The sequence below is a fragment of the Cuculus canorus genome, chromosome 3 (genome assembly GCF_017976375.1).
Source record: "Cuculus canorus isolate bCucCan1 chromosome 3, bCucCan1.pri, whole genome shotgun sequence".
NCBI classification, from domain to species: domain Eukaryota; kingdom Metazoa; phylum Chordata; class Aves; order Cuculiformes; family Cuculidae; genus Cuculus; species Cuculus canorus.
Window position 1 is genome coordinate 83,053,839 of NC_071403.1, and position 24,506 is coordinate 83,078,344.

A 24,506-nucleotide genomic window follows, 5' to 3' on the forward strand; every position below is an offset into this window, starting at 1 on the left:
GTTGCCATGAAAACCATCTGTGTAGCCATGTAGGAAAGCTGCAGCAGGCAAGAATGAACAAGGCAATACTTCAAGCTGACATAAAACCAAGATTACCTCTAAACACCTATCTACAAGCTTGATTTATTGGGGAAAATAAATATAGAAAATAGGGATTAACACCTACAGAATACAGGGATTAACACCAGTGTGCTATAGACAGCAGCCAAAAGCCGACCAAGTCTCAAAAGCCTTTAGGCTAATTCAAAATTCAATTTTGCAAAGGGAGAAAAAAAACCAAAAAACCAAAGGATGAATGACTTCGTGCTTTGCTGCTCTGAAAGCTGGTTCTGTACAAACAAGATAAAGATCTTTCTTGTAAATACATCAAATGAAGAACAGTCTGTAGTTGTTACATGCTCAGAACACACAGAAGATGAAAACATCCTCCCGGCTAGGAGCCGATGCTTGGATACACTTCCCAGTTCCAGGCAAACTAGAATATATTAACGAAAATGCAAGTAAAGGTTGCTAGAAATGGTCCTTTTAGGCCATTTGCTCTAAGAAGACGGTTATCCAGTTGCTATTTGGTCCAAACAGGACCAATTAATATAGGCTGTATGGAGACAGGCCACACAAGCTAAACAATAGTGGCAGAAGAAAGTTAGGTTCATTAAAGATGGTTAAGGTGATCCTGAACGTAAAAATCTCACTGTGTAACATTTATTATCAAACACAGCAATCACTCTGGTATCAGTGCTACAAAGAACAAATTGTTCTGAAGAAATACAGAACCGAGATAAAAGGTGGTGCAGTCTTTACTATAGGCATTTTCTTGACTATGCACTGCATTAGAAGGAGCTTCAAACCCACTACTGCAAATCCATCTAATCCATTATTCTGTGACCAAAGACAGCTTCCAAAGATCCATCCCATATGTAACTATGCTATTATAATAGTGACTTCTTTTGTAAAGTTATACAACAAATAGGAGTATCTTATTATAATGCATAACATGTATAAGTTCAGTATTTTCTGTTGTTGCATATATAACAGAGAGAATCCTGTCAACAGCGAGCTGAATAAAATATATGAAAAAGTTTCAATGAACTCAAGCATTCAGGTATTCTCTACTTTAAACTCTTTCATTTGAATTTGGATAGTAGGATTTTGTATCTAAACAAGATGACAAGCTATTGATTTAGAACAATACACTGCACAGCAATTTTCAGCAAGTTGGATACACCAGTTAGGACACTTGATCACTCCATCCCAAGATGCTTACCATCTCAGAACAAATTAATTCGCACTCATAAGAATTTCTTTAACTGAAAATTAGAAGTGTACCACACAATCGGTTTTGAACTGTCACTATAAAAACAGTGATGAACATGGGGAACAGGCCAAACTGACAAATCTATATGTTCTTTCATCATAGTATCACAGTACCATAGTTATAAATCTATAAATCTATAAATCTATAAATCTATAAATCTATAAATCTATAAATCTATAAATCTATAAATCTATAAATCTATAAATCTATAAATCTATAAATCTATAAATCTATAAATCTATAACATCATCATTTTATATACAAGAACATCTATAATGCCACTTTTACTAATCTCACAACTCCCGAACTTTTCTTGTGTGGTAATGTGCCAAACATTCTGGCCAGAAAATATTAATCCAGCTTAGATCATGCTACAGAAACAGTCTCTAGCATGAGGTTTATCAACAAGACATTTTTTTAGGCTAAATAAGATCAGGAAGATTCCCCAATAGACTTTCTTCCCTATGAGAAAAAACATGAAACTTGCGTATTTACAAATAAAAATCAGTTACTAAAATTCTGAGGCTTGATAGGATTGCCAAAAATACAGCTGCTTTCTTGTAATTTGACTATATACACTCCCACCTTGCGAAGGAATACGCTTCAGTCCCAAAACAACGTGTCATGCCAAACCTTGACAGAAAGGCAAGGCACATATAATGAACATAAGCTCTATCATTCTGAACTTCAGATACCCTGTATGTACAGAAGCATCTAACAAAGTAGGCCTAAAGCACAACCCATCATATCCCGCTAGGACAGACTGTTCCCTGGGTAACTAATATACTATTAAAAAAAAAAAAAAATCTTCAAAATCCAGAATGGAGAAAAGGAAATTAAAATATGTATTAGGAAGCTCAGGTCCACAATGTTGACACAATATAACTGTATGTGTTGGCTCTGAAGACAATTCACCTCTCACCACAAGAGTGTGAGCTCCCTTATCTTTAAAAGCATTCGTTAGCCAAGACCCTGCACAGTGTTTGAAAGATTTAATCTTCTTTGAGAGCAAGAGGATATAGTTTCTTTTCTATTCAGTTACTTATAAAATAATAGCAAAATAAATTAGGTCGTGAAGTTACAGCAAACACAATAAAAAAAACCCAAGCGTTTTTCCTTTCAATTAAAGAAAATACTGTGATGATACAAAACTAAATCAGAAGTGTTGTTTCTGTAGCTGACCTCTGTACCAGTCCTGGAACATCAAAACACCCCACCTCATTTGACACTCTCTTTAACGAGTCATCTAAGCCCCGACTTTCTCCAGATATCTAAAGAAATGAGCTACTAACAGCAACCGAAATGCAAGTTCCTATTCCTCAGTAAATATCTCTGCTGAAAAAAACCCCAAAAGGGGGGAGGGAAGGAGGAAGGGAAAGTTACTTGACTAATTACAGTTACTCCTTTCTTTCTTCACTAAAAAAAAGGAAAAAAAAAATTAAATGTAAAATCTGATTGTTGATGGTTTGGTTTTCAAGTAGCTTTTTTTTGATCTGTGACTTTCCTTTGCAGCATGACACAACACTGAAGTAGTGCTTTTCCTCACAGTTTAGATAGGAGCAGTATATCATCCAGATACAGATTATTTGGAAAATTTTATAGAATAACAGCAGAATATCAAAGAAAAAAAAAACTCATGAATCTAAACCTATGTATTTTAAACTACATAACTGCTAGTTTAATACATCTGCAAATACTGCAGTCCATTATTTAGCAAATAGAAACAAACTTCTGCAACAAGTACAACAACTGAGGATAGCAGTCAATTAATACAAACGGATTTTTCAAGTTCTCTACTTGTCAATTTAAACTGCTAACAAAAATAAGATGGTTTTAAGGGCAATCAACTCTGACACATTCCTTGGATTCTTTACTAAATGATGCAATCATATTTAAGATTGTCATGCATTTAATAGTTACCTCTTCCATCTAAGTACTATAACCTTCTCAATAAAAGAGTGCATGTTTTCATTGTTGTTGTAAATACTACTAAAGTCATCTGTAAAATAACTTCCCATTTTGGCTAAGAAAGGAGAAAGTTAGTAAACACTGCTTATTTCCATACTATAGTTACAAAACAAAGCCATAGACAGGCAGTAAAGTTGGATTCTCCTATATATCTGTTAAAAACTAAGTTACTTTTTTTAGAGGTAGACAGAGGCAAAAGCAGTAGAACTTCATTTTAATCTTGATATATTCAGGGATTTTCAAAATGCTGCAGTAAAAAAAAGAAGAACTCGGTAGATATAACTGGAAGTAGTCACACAGAAATTATCACAAAATGATGTTGCCATCTACTCACAATACTTCACTCTACCCACATCTTCAAGAGCGCAAGATGTTTCAAGATCAGAGAACAAAGCTTATCTTCTTTTTAAAGGCACACTATCACTGGTGTGTGTAACAGCACCAGCCTTCCTGGGATAAGATATAACCTTAAAATATTGCATGCAGTAGAGACGAAAGACCAAAGTAAAGTCAAGCAGAACAAAGCAATTACCAAGGCGGAATTCTGCCAGCAGAGAGTTTTCCCTTCTGCCCTTCACACAACAATCTATTTGCAACTGAAACTGGATTCTTGATTCCTGTAAAAAAAAATTAGCAGAAAATGGGAACAAAACATTAAAATATTTTTCCACGTAGCACTGTAGTGTTAATTTTGGCAATGGGACTTGGCTTCCTTCAATTTCCAAGGCTTTGCCCATTCATTAAGAGACACCTTGTGGCGTTACGTTTCAATTCAATAACAACTTTACAGTTTTTCCTTCACGCTCACTATCTGTGGTGACAAGACCTTTGAATAAACACCTCCTCCTCTCCCTTATTTAAAAAAATAATAAGAATGCTATTGAAACATTAGCAGTGACCTCCTACCACAGAAATCTCAAATTAAATCTGTGGCATTCTACAGGACAAAGATGTTTTGTGAGCATAAATTTTCCAAGATGGAAAGAGCTTTCATTTGGCTGTATTTGGCCATAACAGGGATTATAGGATTCAGACTGCGCTTTAGCTTACTTCTTCATTTCCTCCTTCCCTATGGTTGGAAAAATATATTTTGTAACAAACAAGCCTTGAAACATTTAATTTTACTATTTATTATAGCTTTATATCTACATGAGGAAGTCATTACCACGGTTTAAAAGTATTTTAGGATAAAGAATAAAGCCTGAAATGTCAGAAAAGCTATTCAACAGTAACAGTTAAGGCTGTTCAACGTACTTATGAGAAGACCTCAACAATCCTTATTTGGGACTGTATACCTATATTTGTTTTGTACTGAAAGTTAAAATCAGACCAAAAATAAGTAGCACATTAGTTCTCAGATTAAATAAGTCCCATATGCAAATATATCTGACCCTGTAACAGTATTACACAAAAAAAATCCAAATGTAACTGATCATGTGAGAGAAAGTATAATGAAAAAATCCACAGTATACAGAAATTTTATGTCGCAAGCAAACAGTGTGACAGATGAGCAGCTGCACCCATTCTCAAAAACAAATGACAGGTTTCAGTTTGGAAGCTAACACCCTGCACAGCCTCCTGATACTGTAAAGGAAACTTCAGTCCCTTAGAATCCTAATAAGACTTTAACTAAGAGACTAAAATACCAATCGACCTTATGATTGAATCATATACCAGTAAACTCCGAGGAGACAGAACAAAACCAAACATAAAGCCTATTTTAAATGCATGTTATCTTTTTCTAAAAAATAACTGCATTTTAGTACAAAGTTATCGTTCTACAAATTCATCGGAGAAAACTCTCTCCTGCTGCAAATACTGTATAGTATGATACAATTGTTCTGCATGAAAGGATCATCTGTGAACTAAAAAGTAAATTAACACAAAACAGTATTTCAAGGAGCAGGAATGCCTCTCCCTTTTTGAAAGGGGGAAGAATTTATTTAAACGATGAAGTATTTACAATGTGTGTCCCCCACACAAAAGGAGTACCAAAGAAGAGCAAACTGGATATTTGGACTTAAATCAGTAGTTAGCTTTATAATATATATTTAACATACCACTCAATGCTCCAACTGCTCCAAAATTTAATGACTTTCCATCCATTATGCTGGCATCACATTCTATCTCACCCAGAAGGTTTAGGTTAGACCCCAATCCTGCATTTGTAAAAGGAGAATCCTAAAAATAAGAACAAAACACTGTAAGGCCACATTCATAACAGAGTAGATCAAAATCTTTGTAGAACTGATCTGACAACACTGATCTTGGTACAGTGCACTTTATTATTCTAGTAGTTTAACCTTCCACAAGAAAAACAACAGCAATTTGAACAGGGCATGTCATCTTACATCCTCTGTAGGATGTGATGCACCTCAAGTGTAATAACGTAATAATACAAAAAAAAAAGATCATCCAACAATTTTAAATTATTATTTACATACAAGCAAAAACCTTTCAACACGAGTGAAAGTCTCTTCGTCCCTGCCCCAATATACACATCTAGTCCCTAAACCATCAATCTATTTAAGCAACATCTAATAATCACTGCATAGAGCACAGTCTCTTAAGTATGACACAACAGCAAAACAGAACTGCCCTTTTTCTTATCATTCTAAGCCTATGATTGCAGCTCTGCATGCAGAAATAATCTGCATCAGTAACAACTCATTTTGTCAAATGTGTACTTGATCATTAGCATAAGAACAGTTATTACTGCACTCTTGAAGTTTCTTGAATAAAACCCAAGACATATTACATAGAAAGTATGGAACAACATTCAATAAACTAATTCAAAACCTAATTCTTCTTTAATTAGCACCTTTGTAGCTTTTTGCTAACTTAAGGTTCTCAAGAAGTTCTGCATGCTAGAATTAAAAATACTCCTTTTGCCCTCCCATTTCATCAGATCATCCCTATGAGTTTAAAACCACAAAACTTCAAAGTAGCACACTTCAGGAGTCTCAATGCCAGCTCAATATAATCCCCTTTTCCTAGATGCAAGCACAATAAGAGGAATGGACAAAGAAAGATAACAGCCCAGAACAGCCAAGTAGTACCATTTCAGAGAGATGCTGTATGCTTTCGAATTTCATATCCGTTTATTACAAAAGCATTAACATCCTGACGGGACAAAAAGATGATGTTGTCTAGACCATGTGTGCACGTCAATGAAATTAGATGGCCATACTTCTATAGTACATATAATAAAATCTGAATCAGGAAAAAAATCTGCTGGAAATGTCTCAAAGTTCTGTCTTAAGTGAACTGGTTCTTTTTGTACATGTTAATTCATAATGAACACAAGGAAATGAACAAGAAAGGACCTAGAAATGAAAAATAAATTGAATGTCAGTTAGCTTCTGCTAACTTTTAAACGAGCAAGTAGTGAGTACATTCAAAACCTGTTTGCAAGATATTAGTTCTAACTAACAAAGATAAATACTAAGAAATCTTTAAGTAAGTCACCAAAGAAGAAACATGAATACATAATACGTAACTAAGAAACAGACTGCAATCTCTCAGTGTTCATTTTGTACTAATCATCTCTACTCTCTGCTTTTTCCTTCTGCATTCAAGCAGCACAAGATCTTATCCTGTTCAATCCCACACTACAACATATCTTCAAATTCACTGTACATACTCATTGTGTCATTCATTTTGACAGCTATGCCTCACAGCAAATAAGTAGATTTGAAAACATTTCAGGATAACGAAACATTTGCAGTTTAATGCACAGGGAATAACTTTCCCTAGAAGCAAGAGCGGGATGAAATATGATTAAATAAAGGCTACCAAGATAATGGCCTTGAAAAGGTGCAAAACTGCAGAGCAGCCACTGGCTTAACAACTTTCATTGCTCCCCAAGCTCTACAAGTACGAAGAAAAGTCAGTGAAGTTGGAGAAAAAAGCAGTAGAGAAGTGATGGAAGGAATCTGAATGCAGATTCACGTCCTCCCAGTGAAAGGTACTTTGAGGACACAGTAAAGACAGGAATGCATCAGGGAGAACAATACTTACTCCTATTGCCATCTAAGTCCCTTGCCATAGGTAATCATACTGCATAGATCTGCAAGCCTGGAGACACATTTCTAAGGTTCTGTTCCGAAAACATTCCCTCAGTACTCAAAAGTACTCAAACATTCCCCTTATACTCAAAAGCATCAGCAAATAGAAAGAATTTTGTGCTCTACTGATTTGCCAACTGCTGCAAAGCAAAGACAGCTGTTATCTTAAGAGTAGCTGTCATAGACAAACAATAGTATTACAAAGAACTCATCAGAAGTCCTAGTAACACTGTCCAGAATCCTTCTGCAGTCAAAATATAAAGGTGTCTACCATGTGATAAACAGAATAATCAAAGAGTGTAGGGAAAAACACACAAGTGGCACTAATTCACTTTATTTCTAAAAATCTAGATGCCCTTGATGCTCTGGCATAGCACTTTCACTGGCCCAATATCAAGGATGCATCAAGAGATACCTTACTCTGAGAATCTCAAGACAAAAGGATGCCACTTGTTGCTCCCAACAGAATATTTATCAGAATATTACAAAATATTGGATATACAAAAACTACACCAACAAAAACCTTATTTAGTCAGATAAGTGTTTCCTTTAAGGATTCAGAAGGAATCTAAGTACCACTAGTCACAACATGAGTAACTCCTGCAGTAAAAAGAAAAAAAGATCAAATTCCAAACAGTTGTTCAAAATTTCTGCTGAGCTTTTCCATCAGGCTGCACTCAAACATAAAGACAGTCCACTCTAACTTCACAGATCTGAAAGGTGCTCTGACAACAGCTTTAGACAGAGCAGTAACTAGGTGTAAAGGCATAGTATTTCTGATAGTTATCAGAGTATCTCTGAGATGAGATATGAAGCCTTTGAAACGAGGCAGGTAAAAACCTCTAAAAAAGGGAAACACAAATTCATATCTATGAAGCAATGCAACTTATGAAAATTACGGTGTATTTTTATTAAATTAAAGTGTACTAAGGTGAAAATTGAGGTATAAAATTCAAAACCTGAAAGGAATGCAGAAACATTATTAGAAAAGAAGCATGCATGCTTTCTAAGGGAGAAGAAAATAAACTGAGCTAACTCAAGCAGTCTCTTCATACACTCAGAGAGAAAAACGCAGTACTGCAAGAACTATATGACTACCATAGGATGGGGAAGAACATAGTCAAAGCATGTATTCACAAAGAGAGAGGACAGGAAAGGATAAAAAGGTTTATAATAAATAAAGTATCATCAGGAATATACTTTTATTCAAAAAGAAAAAGAAACCAAGCTTTCAGTCTAAGAAGACTGAAAAAAAACCCAAGATAATAAAGCATGAGCTTTGCATGTTAACAACAAACCCTACTATAACAGAAAAATAAAAAGAGAGAAAAGACAAACAAATGACTATTCAAAGCATCTTAACAAAACATAAGGTTTCAATTATGTGAAAAATACTACAATACCTGCCAATTACTCCACCACTGAAATACCTCTAACTTACAAAATAAACCTATACCAAAGGGGATAATACAAAGCTTTAAGACATGAAACAAGAGTTCCGTTTTCCCAAGTTGCCCATCCTGTAACAACTCGCAAGCTACAGAGGGTATCATTTTTATTGTTAGGATCTTTTTTACTTTTTACTAAATATTCCGGCAGCAAACACAGTTTGCTGAAGTTTCAAGCTGTGGTCAAAGTTGGAAGCTTTGTAACCCTATAACATTAAATGTCCTGAATTGCATATAGGCAAACAGTTATAACGTTCTATTTTCAACATGCATTAAAGAACATTCCATCCATCGTTGACACAGTTTTGGCCACGGTTTATTTGCAACTTTTAAAAGCGATCCAACGTCTACAGGCATCTCTTTTTACAGAATGTAATCTTAAAATTGACTTCTCTGTCAGAATTTAGTGACAAGAACTAATAGCCTACAAGGATGAGTTGCGTTCCTTTACACCAGCTAGAACATTTTCAAGCAGCACTTTTGTTACAGATCACCATCAGCCTGCAAAACACCATAGTATTGCTTCTGACTACAATTAACAATCTCCAGTTCATTACCCATTAAAAGTTCATTTATGGTGACTGCCTTAATACAACAAGGCCACTGGCATGTGCTTTCATCTTTAAAGAGAAGTCCTTGGGACTATGATTGTATATTAAAAAATCCTAATTACTACAAAATAAATAAACAAAACCAAAGAACAAAACAATTCAACAAGAAACAAATTCTTTCACTGCAAAATTTTGCTGACAGTAAGGCAAACCCACTACTTGAGTATATACTAACACATTCAAAATATACCTTGCATTGTTGTTGTGACTACAAAAAAAGGAAACTGAGCAATTTCAGTAGCAAGTAGAGCAAAACCCAAAACGTGACACCCACTTCTCAAGAATCATATTAATTTCCAATTTAAATGATGTTCACAAGGAACGTCTATTGAAGTTAAAGAAACAAGCGATCTACACACAGTATTAATACACTTGGACTAAACTTAGAAAAAATTTGAAGTCTTCATTACTGTTTACAACAAACTTAGGTTCTCGTCTCCAGTAGCTGAACAGTAGACTTCCTGAAGTGTTCTACAGTCAAGGAAAAGCTTGATATTATTGCACACTGCTCTCACAGCCAGCCATAAATGCAATCAGCACTAGCGTTGTTGAAAACTGCAGGTTTTAAGAGGAGTGCATGGAGAGCAGCCTCCTCTTCCACAAAAAAAAGCTGCCTAAAATCTCAGCATTTCAAGAGAAACTCAGGCTTCACACAGTGGTTGACAGCAAGAGTGCAAAAAGAAACAGTACTGCAATAATGTCTTTGTACAAGTATACAGTGTAAATGATGAGTTTCATGAAGCACCTTGTCCAGACCCATTTTATTACCAAAAGTTGAAAGAGGTAACAAGTTCATTTGTTACACAGTAATGACAGCACTCATAAACTAGAAAACACAACTGCCTTGAATCAACTTATCAAATACAGCTGATGCTTATGAAGACCAGCACAGTTATACTAACAGTATTCTGGCTCTTGTTACTTTGCAAAAAAAATCTACCTTTTCTCTACTTGACTATTAGCAGAATTTATTATCTTAATCACAAAACTCTATTTCACTTGCGATTCATACAGCCCAACAAAGCAAGGCTGTTCTTCCTCCATCTACAGCCTGCAAAAATAAAACAAAAAACAGACAGCATACCACAAGCAAACTGTCAGCTTGCTCATAAAAGATCAAGAGCAAGTCTTGCGCTTCAACAAGCCTTTGAAGTGATGCCTCCTGGATTAGCTGAAATTCTGTGTAATAGGAGTTGTGTAATTGAGTGGAACCAAGGAATAAAATTAATCTTATGAGACGCTGCCACAAAAAAGATATTTATGTCTTTCAAAGACTACAGATTTTTGAATACAGCACTTAAAGTCCCAGAGAACTGTAGAAGTCATTAAATATTTCAGATACATTCACAGTAACGTGTTATCCAGCAACAAAAATACCCATAAGTTACAAACAGTACTCCACAATGGTATCTGTTAACAAATGTTATACAACTTTTGTTGTTCTGTATTACTATGACACAGGTAAACAAATGTTTTCATACAGATTTTCACTATGCATTTGTCTACTCAAGATACTAAAGTACCTTATGAAATATCACTATTTTTTCCTGCAAAAACAGAAGGGTAATGATAAGCTCATTAGAGACAGTCTTACATTTTTACCCATAAAATTTTGTAATTGATGAGAAAAACTATTTTGTTTGCTTTGTTGACTTGCTACATGCAGTTTCTGTTTTCCATGCAGCAACAGGAAAAAAAATCAGAATTAAACCAGAAGATGTAGCTCCAGAAATAGATGTCCAGAGGTGCTGTTTGGAATGAGGTACGACGAGATAAAACCTTTCAACATTTGGAAAGCTGACAGTCTAACACTATGGAATTTTTCGATACCAGATCCAAAAAAACCGCCACTGCACACCACCCCATTTTCTGGTTTGAGAATACCTTTGATTTTTCCTCCAACACAACTGCATTGCTATGTACATTAATTTAAAAGAAACCCAAACCCGGTACTCTTTATCGCAGTAACAGAAAGAACAACCCACAATTCAGAGGTTACATAAAGTACTTCATTAATAAAATAATAATGCTTAATCTTAAAAATAGGTATAAGGGGAAAAAAGAAAAGGTTTTGTGCAACAGTACACATAAATAGACTAAGACAACTAGAAAACCAGAAACTGGTATGATGACAGGTGTCACCAGAAGAGTAGCAACACAGATGAGGGAAAGAGGTTGCTGATTGGAGTAATTGCACAAAAAAGTTTTAAATTCATCTTAAAGCCATAACTTCTTGCACAGATATCACTTCAGAGTATTTAAACCTACTAAGGTGTAAGAAGAAAAGTCTCAGGGATAACAAAAACAGATAAAATATTTACCCCAGGCACAGCTGCAAAGAGATAGAGATCTGTTACGCAAAGCTTCTTAAAATACGTTTTCTTCTGTGTAGCTCAGGAACACAATAAAAATCACAACATAAAGTAGTTGGGTTGTTTTTTTTCCCCACTGACAAAGGAACTGACACACTAACTCTTGTGAAATAACAGCACTCTCTGTTTATGGAAGTGCATTATAGATAATTCCATCAGGGAGATACACATTAGAATACAGCTAAATGGAAACAAAAGACAAGATAACACATGAAAGCATATTTGAACACTTCTTTGGAGACAAAAAGTACTGTTTAAAGCCAAGAACCTAGCGAAGTTAAAAGTATGACTTAAGGCTTGGCTTCCAGTCAGCATATCTAACACATATTGAAGTACATACTGCCTGCCTTACGCTAACCCCATCAAGTACACTGGTTAACACTTTCCCAGCATGTGTAAGCAAATCCACTGCTAATCCTCTCAGATTACTACATTAAATTCCAAAACCAGGAAATGAAATTTTCCAGTACAACATTCACCATGCCTTCCTCCTTTTACTAATAAACTTGGAGAAGAAGAAACAATTCCTCCTTACAGGAAAAGAGCAATACTTGTTGCAATCATTACTGCCATGAGAGATTTGTGGACCTGGACCATCAAACTGCCTCATTTATACCCCAGAAATTCTTCTATCTTTAGTCTCTTCTACATTATTTCATCGGGACCCTCCACTAAAATCAGCCATTCTAAAAATTTCACTACTCCAAACAGACACTTCACCAAAAACCCCACAAACACCCGCTCATCTCCTTATGATTATCAAGTCTTTCTATCTTAATTAACAAGCACCACTTTAAAATAAAAACATTACTTGTCATATTCTCCTATACACAGTTTGTCAGAAAAATCAGAAAAAAGCGTTATATTACACTGAAGTCACATTTCTCTGAACAGCCTGCTTCTGGTCTCTTATCTTATCAGAGATTGTACAGAAACAAAGTAAAAAATGCAAGAAATAAAACCTTTGGGAACCGCATTACTTTAAGCGCACAACAAAAGTATGCAGTGGGACAAATGCGAACTTAAAATTCCTACTCAGTTTTCATACAGTCCTTTAATTGGATGGCGAGACAAGCAGCCTGAAATGTACGCAAACACTCTTGTAGAATTATCCCAAAGAACTGAAAAAAGTATGAATACCACAATCCAAGAAAACATCCTCAGAGACAGCTACCTCAAGATAAGTACTACAAGAGAGCACTAATAGCACTACGAAAGACTAATTACATATAAAGTCTTTGGATCATCATTTCAAGAAATGAAACTTAACTTAGTATGCGATGCTAACATGAACAAAAGCAACGAGGATTTATCCTAGAATTTCAGGCCAATATAGATGACCAGTAGCATGGGTTTTTTCCTGTGTAAGAAGCAGAGCCAGTGCAGTCTACCTGGAGCTTGATCAGTCAGAAATGAAGTTCCCCTACAAAGTGTTGGAGACTTCTTTAATCAGAGATCAGACATACCCATGATGACAACCAAATTGCACCAACTAGACAACTTTTATTCAATTTGCATTTTTAGAAAGTCCTCAAAAAAATTTACTCCAAAATATAGTAGAAAAGCAAAAGACAAAAACAGCACATCTTCCATGTCTGCACAGATAAATAAATATATGACAAAAATGGAAATGTCAGTAAGTTTCCCATATGAATTAAAACCTTCCTACAGAAAAATCTGGCAATGTACCTGAAAGACATATTCACTACTGGTCAGAAATTCATACCTCTAATTCTATAAGTGCTGCAGTCACCGCATCTGTTGCAAGAGCACCAGCCTGTAGCTTTTCAATTGCCTGTAAAACACAATTTTTAGTTGATGATTTGCAAGTTCTGATAACCTAAGGCTAAGCCCTACATTTACCTAGTCCTGTACAAAAGAAAATAATCACAAAATGAGTTTAAAATAGAAGAGGATAATACATAAACAAGAGGCGCTGGAAACAGCATGAACCATGCGAGGGCAGATCTGAAGGCGTGTTTTTACTACTTCGACAGTGCAACACTACATTTAGTAGCAGATTCCTGCACGGTCAAATTTGTAACAAAATAAATTCTTAAACCTGGTGTTCTCAAATACTTAATGTTTCAGGTCAAGAAGTTTCAAATTTTCAAGAGCCAACAAAAATCTCTAGTACCACATATGGCAATTGTCATGAAATTTAACAATCTATAAAACAAGTAAGCTCACCTAAAATCCAACACAAGAAAGCAAATTAAATACAATGTTATACTCAAATTGTATACATGCACAAAAATGAAGTTATACAGCCCAATATCATTTTTTGGATTCATACTAGAGAAGATCAGCCAACTTCTCTCAGGAAATCCCAGAAAACCACCATAGCTGCACCTTCAGTTGCATGACAAACCTGCGACTGTTTGTTCTTCATACAAAGCTACCTACCTTAAGGAACCAAATGAAATCTCAAATTAGACTTAAATTCAACAGCAAAGAATCTTTTTGCACATGTATATAGCCAGGAAATAAATAATATCAGGGTTAATACACAACTTCAATGAGGGTAGGGTTAAGTTTGGATGATTTCTGAGGCCTCTCATTAACAAATTAGATCAGTATTAGGATTGAGCAACAAAACTGTAAAATGAAGTGACAATTATCAGAGGCCAACTCTGAGACTCTTCTAAAAAGCCTGCCACGCTTTCTCCCAGGAGAAAGCAAACGGTATTAGAAATTTTGGAGACAAGTCTTCCAGCTTCTCATTCAATGCTTCACAGACAGGACTTGCCAGTTCCAAAGCTAAGTTCTTAGAGGAGATTAAAAAAAATTAATTTCATCGGAAAGTAAATTCTGGCCATTGCTCCTTTCCAGCTTAGCGAAGAGGGTTTTGATTTTCTTTTGTTAACCTCCCCTCCTATTAAGAAGTTAAGACCTATCAAGAAGAAAAGAATCCTAGAAATTTGTCTACACGAATGCTCAGTAGGGCCTCTTTATCAGGGAATGCAGCAATAAGACAATGGGTGGGGGTTTTAAGCTGGAAAAGTGTAGATTTAGGTTGGATAGTAGGGAGAAATTTTCTCCTGTGAGAGTGGTGAGGCACTAACACAGGTTGCCCAGAGAATTCATGGATGCTCCATCCCCGAAGGTGTTCAAGGCCAGGTTGGATGAGGCTTTGAGCAACCTGCCTATGGCAGGGGGATTGGAACTAGATTATCTTTAAGGTTCCTTCCAACTCAACCCATTCTATGAAATTCCTGTATTCACAGACTAATCTGAATGCTAGATCTTAAATAAATTCACAAAAGAGCAGACAGTGATGAAAGAAAAATCCAGACACCAATCTAGCTTCAGAAAATCCAGTCTCAGGAACAGTGCAGGAAGCTGCAGAAATACTCCCTGTATGTATCTCTGTGACCTTCTACTGTTCCTCGACTGTTCTTTGTTATCTGCTATTTGCCACCACGGATGAGAACATTGCTGTACCACATGGCCATGTGCTCCACTGACTCTATATCATATTAGCTCTTGCAGCTCCATTTTTCCTCTAGAAATACATACAGCCCAAGTAGCTAAACTCATATACGTCCACTAATACTGAAGGGACAGCACTACCAAGTGCCTCTCTTGTACACCCACTGTAAGACTGCAGAGCTGGTAAGACATACCTTCTGACAGGCTCTTTTGCACACATGCTTGTATTCCTTAGCTTTGGATTCGGAATGATAACCTGCACCTACGATTAAGGAAAACGAAAAGAGATTACACTACCGGTCAAACTACAGCCTACAGTTTCCATAAAGAGTTACGATACAGGCAGATACAGCCTTCCTTATTCACAATTACACTGGCATTTCATTTTTGTATAATGATTGACAACTAAATTTATTCGAACATAGAATCAAATACATTCAGTAACATACAAGATACACTGCACATACGCAGAAGCATACAAGTATAAATCTTGGTGCCATACAATCTCTTCCTATAAAGATTCTCCAAAACATTCCAGTTTTGCTTATGCTTGGAGAAATTTCAGCATAGCATTTTTATTTGTTGTCCATTACTAGACAAAAAACTTGATTTTAAGTCAAACTCCCATTTTCCTTTTACCAGTGATCTGCAAGTTTGCAATTACCGTTCTGTTTATTTTCTCATGTTTATGCTATATTTTCAGTGCTCGTTACAACAGAAGAGCTCCTATAAATAAAGGCTATACAATTCTTTTAATCTTCTCTCATTTTCAGTACTTACATCTATCCTGTTGAATCTAACTATTTTGCCCCATTTTGTAGCACTGCCCCCTAATTCCATACCTGAAAACTTAATCAGTGGCTACTATTCAACCAAATACAGCACCAGACAAATGCCAAGACTAGCACACTTGATATCTAAATTCCACTTCCCTTACTCTACCTTTAACATTTTAGCTTTGAGAAAAATCTATTCAAGTAAGTTTTACTCTACTAGTGAAAGAAAAAGAATTTTCAATAAAATACAGTAACCGAGTACAGAAAAATATATGGGTGGTTTTTACATTAAAGATTTTGTAAATGAAGTAGCATGCTGGCCTTTCAAATATTTTAGGTGCACCAGACTACTTTTTTCAATTTCACCTGATGTCATCACACGTATACTAAAAAGAAATATGCAGCTAGCTATAAGCATCACTAATATTTTCAAGATAAAGAGTACTAGAGTACTTAAGGAAGGACCTAGTAGAAAAGAATTAATGAATAAGACACACAACACAACATCTTTGTATCACATCTGAGTAGATAACCTCTTCATTACATGTGGAAAAAACACATAGTAATTCACTTAAACATGAACAATATAAAAAAAGATAAGACATGGAGGAAAACTTTCAAATGAGGAAAAAAAAAAAATGAAGTTCTGCAGCAAACAGCCTAAGGAGGTTTCAAAAATTTTTAACTGGATTGTGCTTATGGACAAGCTAGACAAGAAACTGACAGCAATGAGACAGCTATCATTGATCTTTCTGTAGGGGAAGGAAACAGACCGAAAGATCCCTCACATCCTGTAGTATTCTCAAGATTAACAGATAACTGTAGAGTCTGATATTTTATAAATATTTAATTTAGGGAATTTGTTTGGGCTTGGGTTTTTTTTTTGGTGTCAGAGAAAAAATACCAAACATACAAACACCCCAAACCCTACATTTTTATTAACAGTTATCAAGATCTTTCAGCCACTACAACTTCTAACCAAACTCTCCACTCATGTTCCTTCACTAGTACACGCTAGTGGACCAAAGCCAGAATTAAATTTTAGTTGATAATTAGTCTGTATATGCACTATTCCCATTCCAGCTGTTATGCTTCTGCATCTTACCTGCATGGACAAGTACAAATCCCACTCGTTTCCCTCTTTGGGTTTGCTTTGTTTCAGGCTCTTTGACCACCACTTTCACAGCTGTAACCTGAGACGATTTGGAAGGTAACACTTCTACTGAACTTATCCCCTTTTCCATGATCATACATTAGGATCACCATCTTCTATCAGAAAAGAGCATCCTTCCATTCAGAAATAAGTTCTGGAGAGGAATCATCCTAAAACCAAATCACATACATATGTTAGATACTGATTTCAAGAGATGAATTTCACACAAAAAACTTCAGAAAGATATTTCAGAAGAGAGGTTAGGAACAATGCGAGTATGTTTTCTTGAAAGAAGGGCTTCTAAGTTCTGCTTCTTCCCTAGATAACAGTATTAAAGAGACTTAAAGTAATCAAAGCCCATGCTGCAAGCTGAAATCAGCCTTTTCATTGAGACTTAACTTGAACATAATAATCTTTCTAAACGTCATAGGGAATTGCTGATCTAATGCTTGCCCACGACTGAGAGAAAGCGGCTTTCCATGATCTCTGGAGTGCGTCCAGAGAAGGGGAACAAAGCTAGCGAAGAGGCTGGAGAACAAGTCTTATGGGGATTGGCTGAGGGAACTGGAGTCGCTTAGCCTGGAGAAGAGCCGCCTGAGGGGAGACCTCATTGCTCTCCACAACTACCTGAAAGGAGGTTGTAGAGAGGAGGGTGTTGGTGTCTTCTCCCAAGTGACAGGGCACAGGACAAGGGGAAACGGCCTCTAGCTCTGCCCCGGAGGACATCAGAAAAAAATTTTTCACAGAAAGGGTCATTGGGCATTGGCAGAGGCTGCCCAGGGAGGTGGTTGAGTCACCATCCCTGGAGGTATTTAAACGACAGGTGGATGAGATGCTCAGGGGCATGGTTTAGTGGTTGACAGGAACAGTTTGACTCGATCATCCTGGAGGTCTTTTCCAACCTAGTGATTCTGTGATGTCCTTTTATTCAACAGTATAACTTACTTCTCCACTCGTCATGCCTAACTGGTTTCTAATGTGATGAGGCTCCACAACCACAATCTTTACTTCTTAAAACTGTCATTCTCTGCTTTTGCAAGAAGTCCTAAGCAGCACTGTAGAAATGTCAGCAAAAGCTGAAAGACAGTATATATGGCTGCACGGCAGAAACTCCCATTCTTAGATCACATACTGGCATCTGTCTGCATGATTTTGTCTACATTTTATGTACAGGATGTAGAATCTGCACATCAACACAAATTCAATAGTCGCGTAAGATCTTACGAACGTGCTCCAGAGCATGTCAGTAACACTTAAAAGGGCCATACCTTTCCCTTTCTCTTGCAAGAAATAGCTTGTTAAGATCCTATAATGGACTCCAATTTATTCATATGTTTTCATCTCTTACTCTTATTATTCTCCATTAATTTGCAGGGAAGAAAGAATAAAAGAAGTTAACTTCTTCCTTTATGGCAAGGTATTTTTAAGAAGAATACCAAATAAACTTAAGAGAGTGAAAGAAAGCCTGCCTAAATAAGCATAAGGATTGCTACCACGATAAGCAGTGAACCACAACACGCTTAAGTCAATCTCAAATAATTTGGTAACCCTATTTGGTTTTTATCTTAACCCTTAAGATGTTTAATGTTTATAAAAAGTAAATGGAAAAGCTGTCTGTATTTTACACTGTACAAAACAAAAAAGCTCCCAAAAGTACAGTGCTATGTGCTTTTCAGAATCAGAAAACAAATCCACCATGTTTACTGCTTCTCTTATCTACGCCCTAATACATGCTAGTCCTGACACAATATCATTCCTCTGGTTCAGCAGATAACATGAAAAACAGACATTCTACATGCTGAACTAATTCAGGAAGTAAAAAAAACTATAGCGTTAATGTGTGAATGGAGAAAGCATATTAAGATGATGCAATATGATGTCTACCACCTTGAAAAGTACAACTTGTAATCTAAGAATACTAGAAAGTGAATTGAAGTAAAAAAAAAAAAAAAAGAGAGAGATGGTTAATACACAGGATTTAAACCAGAGATTGTGAAATGCTATATGGCTCACTCTGGTAACTAAATACCACTCCATTTAAACAAAACAGCGCAAATGTTTTTAGCAAGATTCAGCATTGGCACAGAACAGACCAACTTGCTGGTTTACCACAACCATCCTTTCAATAATGAATATTAGCATAGCTTTCTACAAAGTTATTTATTTCTATTTATTTTCTCTTAGATGCTAAACATATACAGGTGTTTTCATACGTTTGTAAATTTATATTTTAAAATTAAATATGAAGTTATTATTGTTATAGTTCTAAAAATATACACACACAAAATTAAAGACTGCCACAATATACTGACTCTAGACAGAAAAAAAGCATTTATGGACAACATCAAATTGTAACGGTCTCCTGCATAAACTTCAGAGCTAGAATTAACATCTTAATCACTACATTTACTTATCTTTTGCTATTAATTAAGAAGGCTCCAGGCAGTAAGATGAAACACAGTCAGTTTGTTATGAACTCTGCTTTCCTGCATCTTGTTATACCACTCAGAATGTCATTACAACAACAGAGGAAGGACATAGGCTAAAGTAAAATGCTGAGAGGAATGAGCAAGAAACACATTCCTGTAGAAATGTTCCAAACAGCATAGTGGTAGGGAAAGTAATAATGATGGTAGTCAGGTTGTTTTTGAAAATGAAGTCACAAATGCCACTTAAATTATTAATTAAAGCCTAATTAATAACATAACCCCAGACTGAAAACTTCTACATATATTTGGGTCTGATGTTGCAGTAATTCTTCCTAGACAAGGCATAGTCAATCTAGGTCATTAATGTTCTTCAGTTCATAACACTTCTTCCACATCAATTCAATTCTGTCAATCCCCTTCCATTTGAAACTGTTCTTCAAGTCCTTCCAATTTTCATTCACAGCCCTGCTGCTTCCACTTTATAACCTCCCATTGGACTCAACCTTTCCCCTTCACGCTTTTGGAAGGATTTACTTGCTCCTTTTCCTGGCTGTCACACACCTATCGCTTTCGATCTCATCCTTCCTTGCCTTACAGTTCACTTGAATTATAGAAAGTCCTGAGTTGGAAGGGCCCCACAAGGATCATTGAGTCCGACTCCTACATCAGACAATCTCAACATCCACACCATGTGTCTTGAGGGCACTGTCCAAGTGCTTCTTGAATAGTGTCAGGATTGGCACTGTCACTGCTTCCCTGGGGCACAGTTACAGCACTCCACCACCCTCTTGGGGAAGAGCTTTTTCCTCATATCCAACCTAGGCAGCCTGATCTAGTGGGAGGTGTCCCTGCCCATGGCAGGGGGCTGGAACTAGATGATCTTTAAGGTTCCTTCCAACCCAAACTATTCTACGACTCAATGATTCTAACACTCCCTTGGCCCATCTTCCTGCTCCTCACTCAGGTCCTGTCATTAGTCACAGAATCATAGAATAGTTAGGGTTGGAAGTGACCTTAAAGATCATGTAGTTCCAATCCCTCTACTATGGGCAGGGACACCACCCAGCAGACCAGGCTGCCCAAGGCCCCATCCAATCTGGGGATGGGGCATCCACACCTTCCTGGGCAACCTATGCCAATGTCTCACCACTCTCATAACCAAGAAATTCCTCCTTATGTCTAGTTTAAATCTGCCTCTCATCCAGTTTATAGCCAGTGCCCCTCGTCCTATCACTACAAGCCTTTGTGAACAGACTCTCCCCAACCTTCCTGTAGGCCCCTTTCAGGCAGTCGCCAGAGAGAAGAGATCTAGTTTGACTTCAGAAGCACACGAACCGCAATAGTTTTACCAAAGCACTTATTGCACCGAAAAAGCAGCGCTGGAATCCCACAGGGGCGCTCGGAAGAACGTAATTACCAGGAGCGCCACACCCGAGGCAGCAGGCGCCGCTCAGCTCTCCCCGGGCGCCTCAGGGCCGCCCCCCGCCTTGGCGCTTTGGGTTTCACAAGGGACGAGAGAGACGGACTCAGCCCCCGCACGATCCCACCCACGCCCCCGGGCCCGCACTTACCCACCACCAACCCCGCGCGCCCGGAAGCGCCCACCCGTGCGTGGCCCCGTTGAGCTGGAGGCGGCCGCCCATTGGCCGAGACAGGCCCGGCGGCCGGAAGTAGCGGCAATGCCGACGGGAGGCTCCATATAGAGAGGCGGGCGGGCGCGGGCTCAGCCTGCGGAAAGGCGCCCCCCGCCGGCGGGGAGGAGCGTTCGCGGGATCGGGGGGGCGAGGGGCGGTGCTTTGAGGAGAGGGGCGGTGCTTTGAGGAGAGGGGCGGTGCTTTGAGGAGAGGGGCGGTGCTTTGAGGAGAGGGGCGGTGCTTTGAGGAGAGGGGCGGTGCTTTGAGGAGAGGGGCGGTGCTTTGAGGAGAGGGGCGGTGCTTTGAGGAGAGGGGCGGTGCTTTGAGGAGAGGGGCGGTGCTTTGAGGAGAGGGCGGTGCTTTTGAGGAGGAGGCGGTGCTTTGAGGAGGGGGCGGTGCTTTGAGGAGGGGGTGCTTTGAAGAAGGGGCTGGGCTTTGAGGAAAGGGCGGGGCTTTGAGAAGGGGCTTTGGTGAGATGGGCGGGGCTCTGGGGAGAGGGGGACGGCGATATAAGGGGCGGAGTGTGGCTTTGAGGGGAGGGGCGGAGGTTTGAGTGGAGGGGCGGTGCCTGGGGCGGGGCTTGTGGTTTGGAGACGGGTCTGTGGGTGCAGGGGAGAACTTCCAGAGCTGGGGCAATTACACCTTCCCTGGGCAACCTGTGCCAGTGCCTCACCACTCCCGTAGTGAAGAATTTCTTCCTTATGTCTAATCTAAATCTTCCCCCTTTCAATTTACAGCCATTGCCCCTGATCTTATCACTCCATGCCCTTGTAAACTGTCCCTCCCCAGCTTTCCTCTCGCCCCTTCAGCTACTGAAAGGCTGCTCTAAGCTCTCCTCAGAGCCTTCTCTTCTCCAGGCTGAACAAGCCCAGCTTTCTGAGCCTGACCTTACAGCAGAGGACACAAACCAAATGAAAACCCAGCCAGAAGGAATTGTTACCTTGCATCCCAGCCTGATTTAGGATGGCTGACCAGGACTAAAACAATCAAAACAATTCCTGATTTCAATACAGGATGGGGGATGATGTGCTTGAGAGCTGCCTTGCGGAGATGGACTTGGGAGTGCTGGTTGATGAGAAGTTCGACGTGAGCCGGCAATGTGCGCTCACAGCCCAGAAGGCCAACATTGTCCTGGGCTGCATCAAAAGAAGTGTGGCCAGCAGGGCGAGAAAGGTGATTCTGCCCCTCTATTCCTCTCTTGTGAGACCACATCTGGAGTATTGTGTCCAGTTCCGGAATCCTCAACATAAAAAGGATATGGAACTGTTGGAACGGGTCCAGAGGAGGGCTACAAGCATGATCAAAGGACTGGAGCACCTCCCATAGGAGGACAGGCAGAGAGAGTTGGGATTGTTCAGAGGGAAGGGGAAGGGAGGGGAGGGGAGGGGGAGGAGAAGAGAAGGCTCTGAGGAGACCTTATAGCGACCTTCCAGTACCTGAAGGGCCTATAAGAAAGCTGGGGAGGGACTATTCACAAAGGCTTGTAGTGATGGAACTAGGGGGAACGGGTATAAACTGCAGAGGGGCAGATTTAGACTACACGTAAGGAAGAAATTTTTCACCAGGAGAGTGGTGAGGCACTGACACAGGTTGCCCAGGGAAGTTGTAGCTGCCCCATCCCTGGAAGTGTTCAAGGCCAGGTTGGATGGGCCTTGGGCAGCCTGATCTAGTGGGAGGTGTCCCTGCCCATGGCAGGGGAGCTGGAACTGGGTGAGCTTAAAGTCTCTTCCAACCCAAACCATTCTGTGGCTCTATGAAAACAAACTTTACTGATGGCAAATAAGTATTTTTCTGAGTGCTCCTGTCAGGAAACCATCCCACCAATTAGATATTTTGCATCTCCTTCCTTCTATGGGCATTTGTGAACTGCTAGAGGAATATTAAGTTCCCATTACTTTCTGCTCATTTTATTCTGAAGGTAACTTGGAGTCAGCTGATGGTGTCACTTTCTAAAGCTGCCTTCCAAGGGATGAAAGCAGCCACAATTAAATCCCATTTCCTTCATACGTTCTCAGGTGATCATTACTGTCTGTTTTGGGAACCAGCTGTGTACATTCACACTGCTTCATATATGTCAGTTCACCTTGTCTACAGTTCTGAAAGTGCCTTCACTCTTACAGCCCCTTTTGCAGGATTGTGAAACAAGACCAGATGTCCTTACCTGTATTGTAGAGCATATTTGTCTTTGCTGATGCCTCCAATTTTCATTTGCAAAAGGTCAGCCTTTTCAAGTTAAAATTGTAAAATATTTATAAAAGCAGGACAGTTCTTTCTGCAGAATTCACTAAAGAGATTTCCCATATCTCTTGCTCAAGCTCCAGCACAAGAAGCAATAGGATATAATATATACAACAGATTCTCATGAGCCCTGTAGATTGAAGAAATTTCATCTCCTCCCCATTTTTCTTTTCCTAAAAGCAAGCACAGTGTAGCTGTTGCAGAGGTTCCTGTTGCAGTGGACAGTATCATTCGTTCTCTGCAAACCAGCTGTCAGGAAATCACCTGCTTCAGCCAAACTATGACTTGTAAAAATTCCCTTTAAAGGTAAGTTTTTACAGTACTTCCTCTGACACCCAGTTTTGTTCGCTAGCCAAAATGCATTTCGAAGCCTTTAACTAGTTATAGATCAGGTACACTTATCACCACCATTACCATGTAAGACAAACATGATTTCATCTCACTCGCATTTGCAGTGAATGCATTTTAGTCTGTGGCCACCGTGCTGTATATGAGTTACATCACATATTAAAAGTTAACAGAAACTTGAGCACTGAACAGTTGAGAACCAAACAAAAAATGTGGAAACTAAACTTTTTACCCTTAAACTGCATTCCCTTTCCACTGTGTTCTAATCTTCCTACACAGGATTTTCCCAGGTGTTCAGGAGGCTCTTCCTGGCCTGCCTTATAATCACAGAAATCCCTTTTGTGGATTTTTTTTCATAATAAATAGCAGTGTGCTTCCATTACTTTTTGTATTATTGACTTTTTTTTTTTTTTTTAAAGACCAGCCTTAAATTTTTTTAACAATGCAAAAAAATGTCAAGAACAAATGCAAGTCTCCTTTCTTCATCACACATTTTTGGCACACAAAGCTATGTGGCTTATGGAGATTGGCTTTTGTCTTCCACGTTACCAGGTGCTTCCTCTTCTGTTGGATAAAACTACAAGGAAATAATGTGAAGTCCACAAATCCTTAGAAAATCCTTGGCCTCCTTTCACAGACTTTTAACGTGCAGTCCAAATTCCACTTGTGAGTTGCTCTGTTGCCAAGTTTTTTTTTTTCTTAAAGTCCTCATTAT

General features: G+C 38.4%; 1 protein-coding gene across 6 annotated transcripts in view; it reads right to left on the bottom strand.

The window, feature by feature from the left end:
- Positions 1–21,258, bottom strand: part of TASP1 (taspase 1) — a 91,387-nt gene extending 70,129 nt beyond the window's left edge. The window contains exons 1-6 of one of the 6 annotated variants that reach the window (XM_054061504.1): positions 20,989–21,087; positions 17,095–17,312; positions 15,408–15,475; positions 13,508–13,576; positions 5,344–5,464; positions 3,816–3,900 (exon numbers count right to left, since the gene is read on the bottom strand). In XM_054061504.1, coding sequence (XP_053917479.1) covers positions 3,816–3,900; positions 5,344–5,464; positions 13,508–13,576; positions 15,408–15,475; positions 17,095–17,239 — 488 coding nt within the window. In that variant the 5' untranslated portion in view covers positions 17,240–17,312; positions 20,989–21,087. Of the gene's footprint in view, positions 1–3,815; positions 3,901–5,343; positions 5,465–13,507; positions 13,577–15,407; positions 15,476–17,094; positions 17,313–20,988; positions 21,088–21,142 lie in introns of those variants that run through there. The other 5 variants (XM_054061505.1, XM_054061502.1, XM_054061503.1 and 2 more) reach the window with 5 other exon arrangements.
- Positions 21,259–24,506: the final 3,248 nt, after the last annotated feature.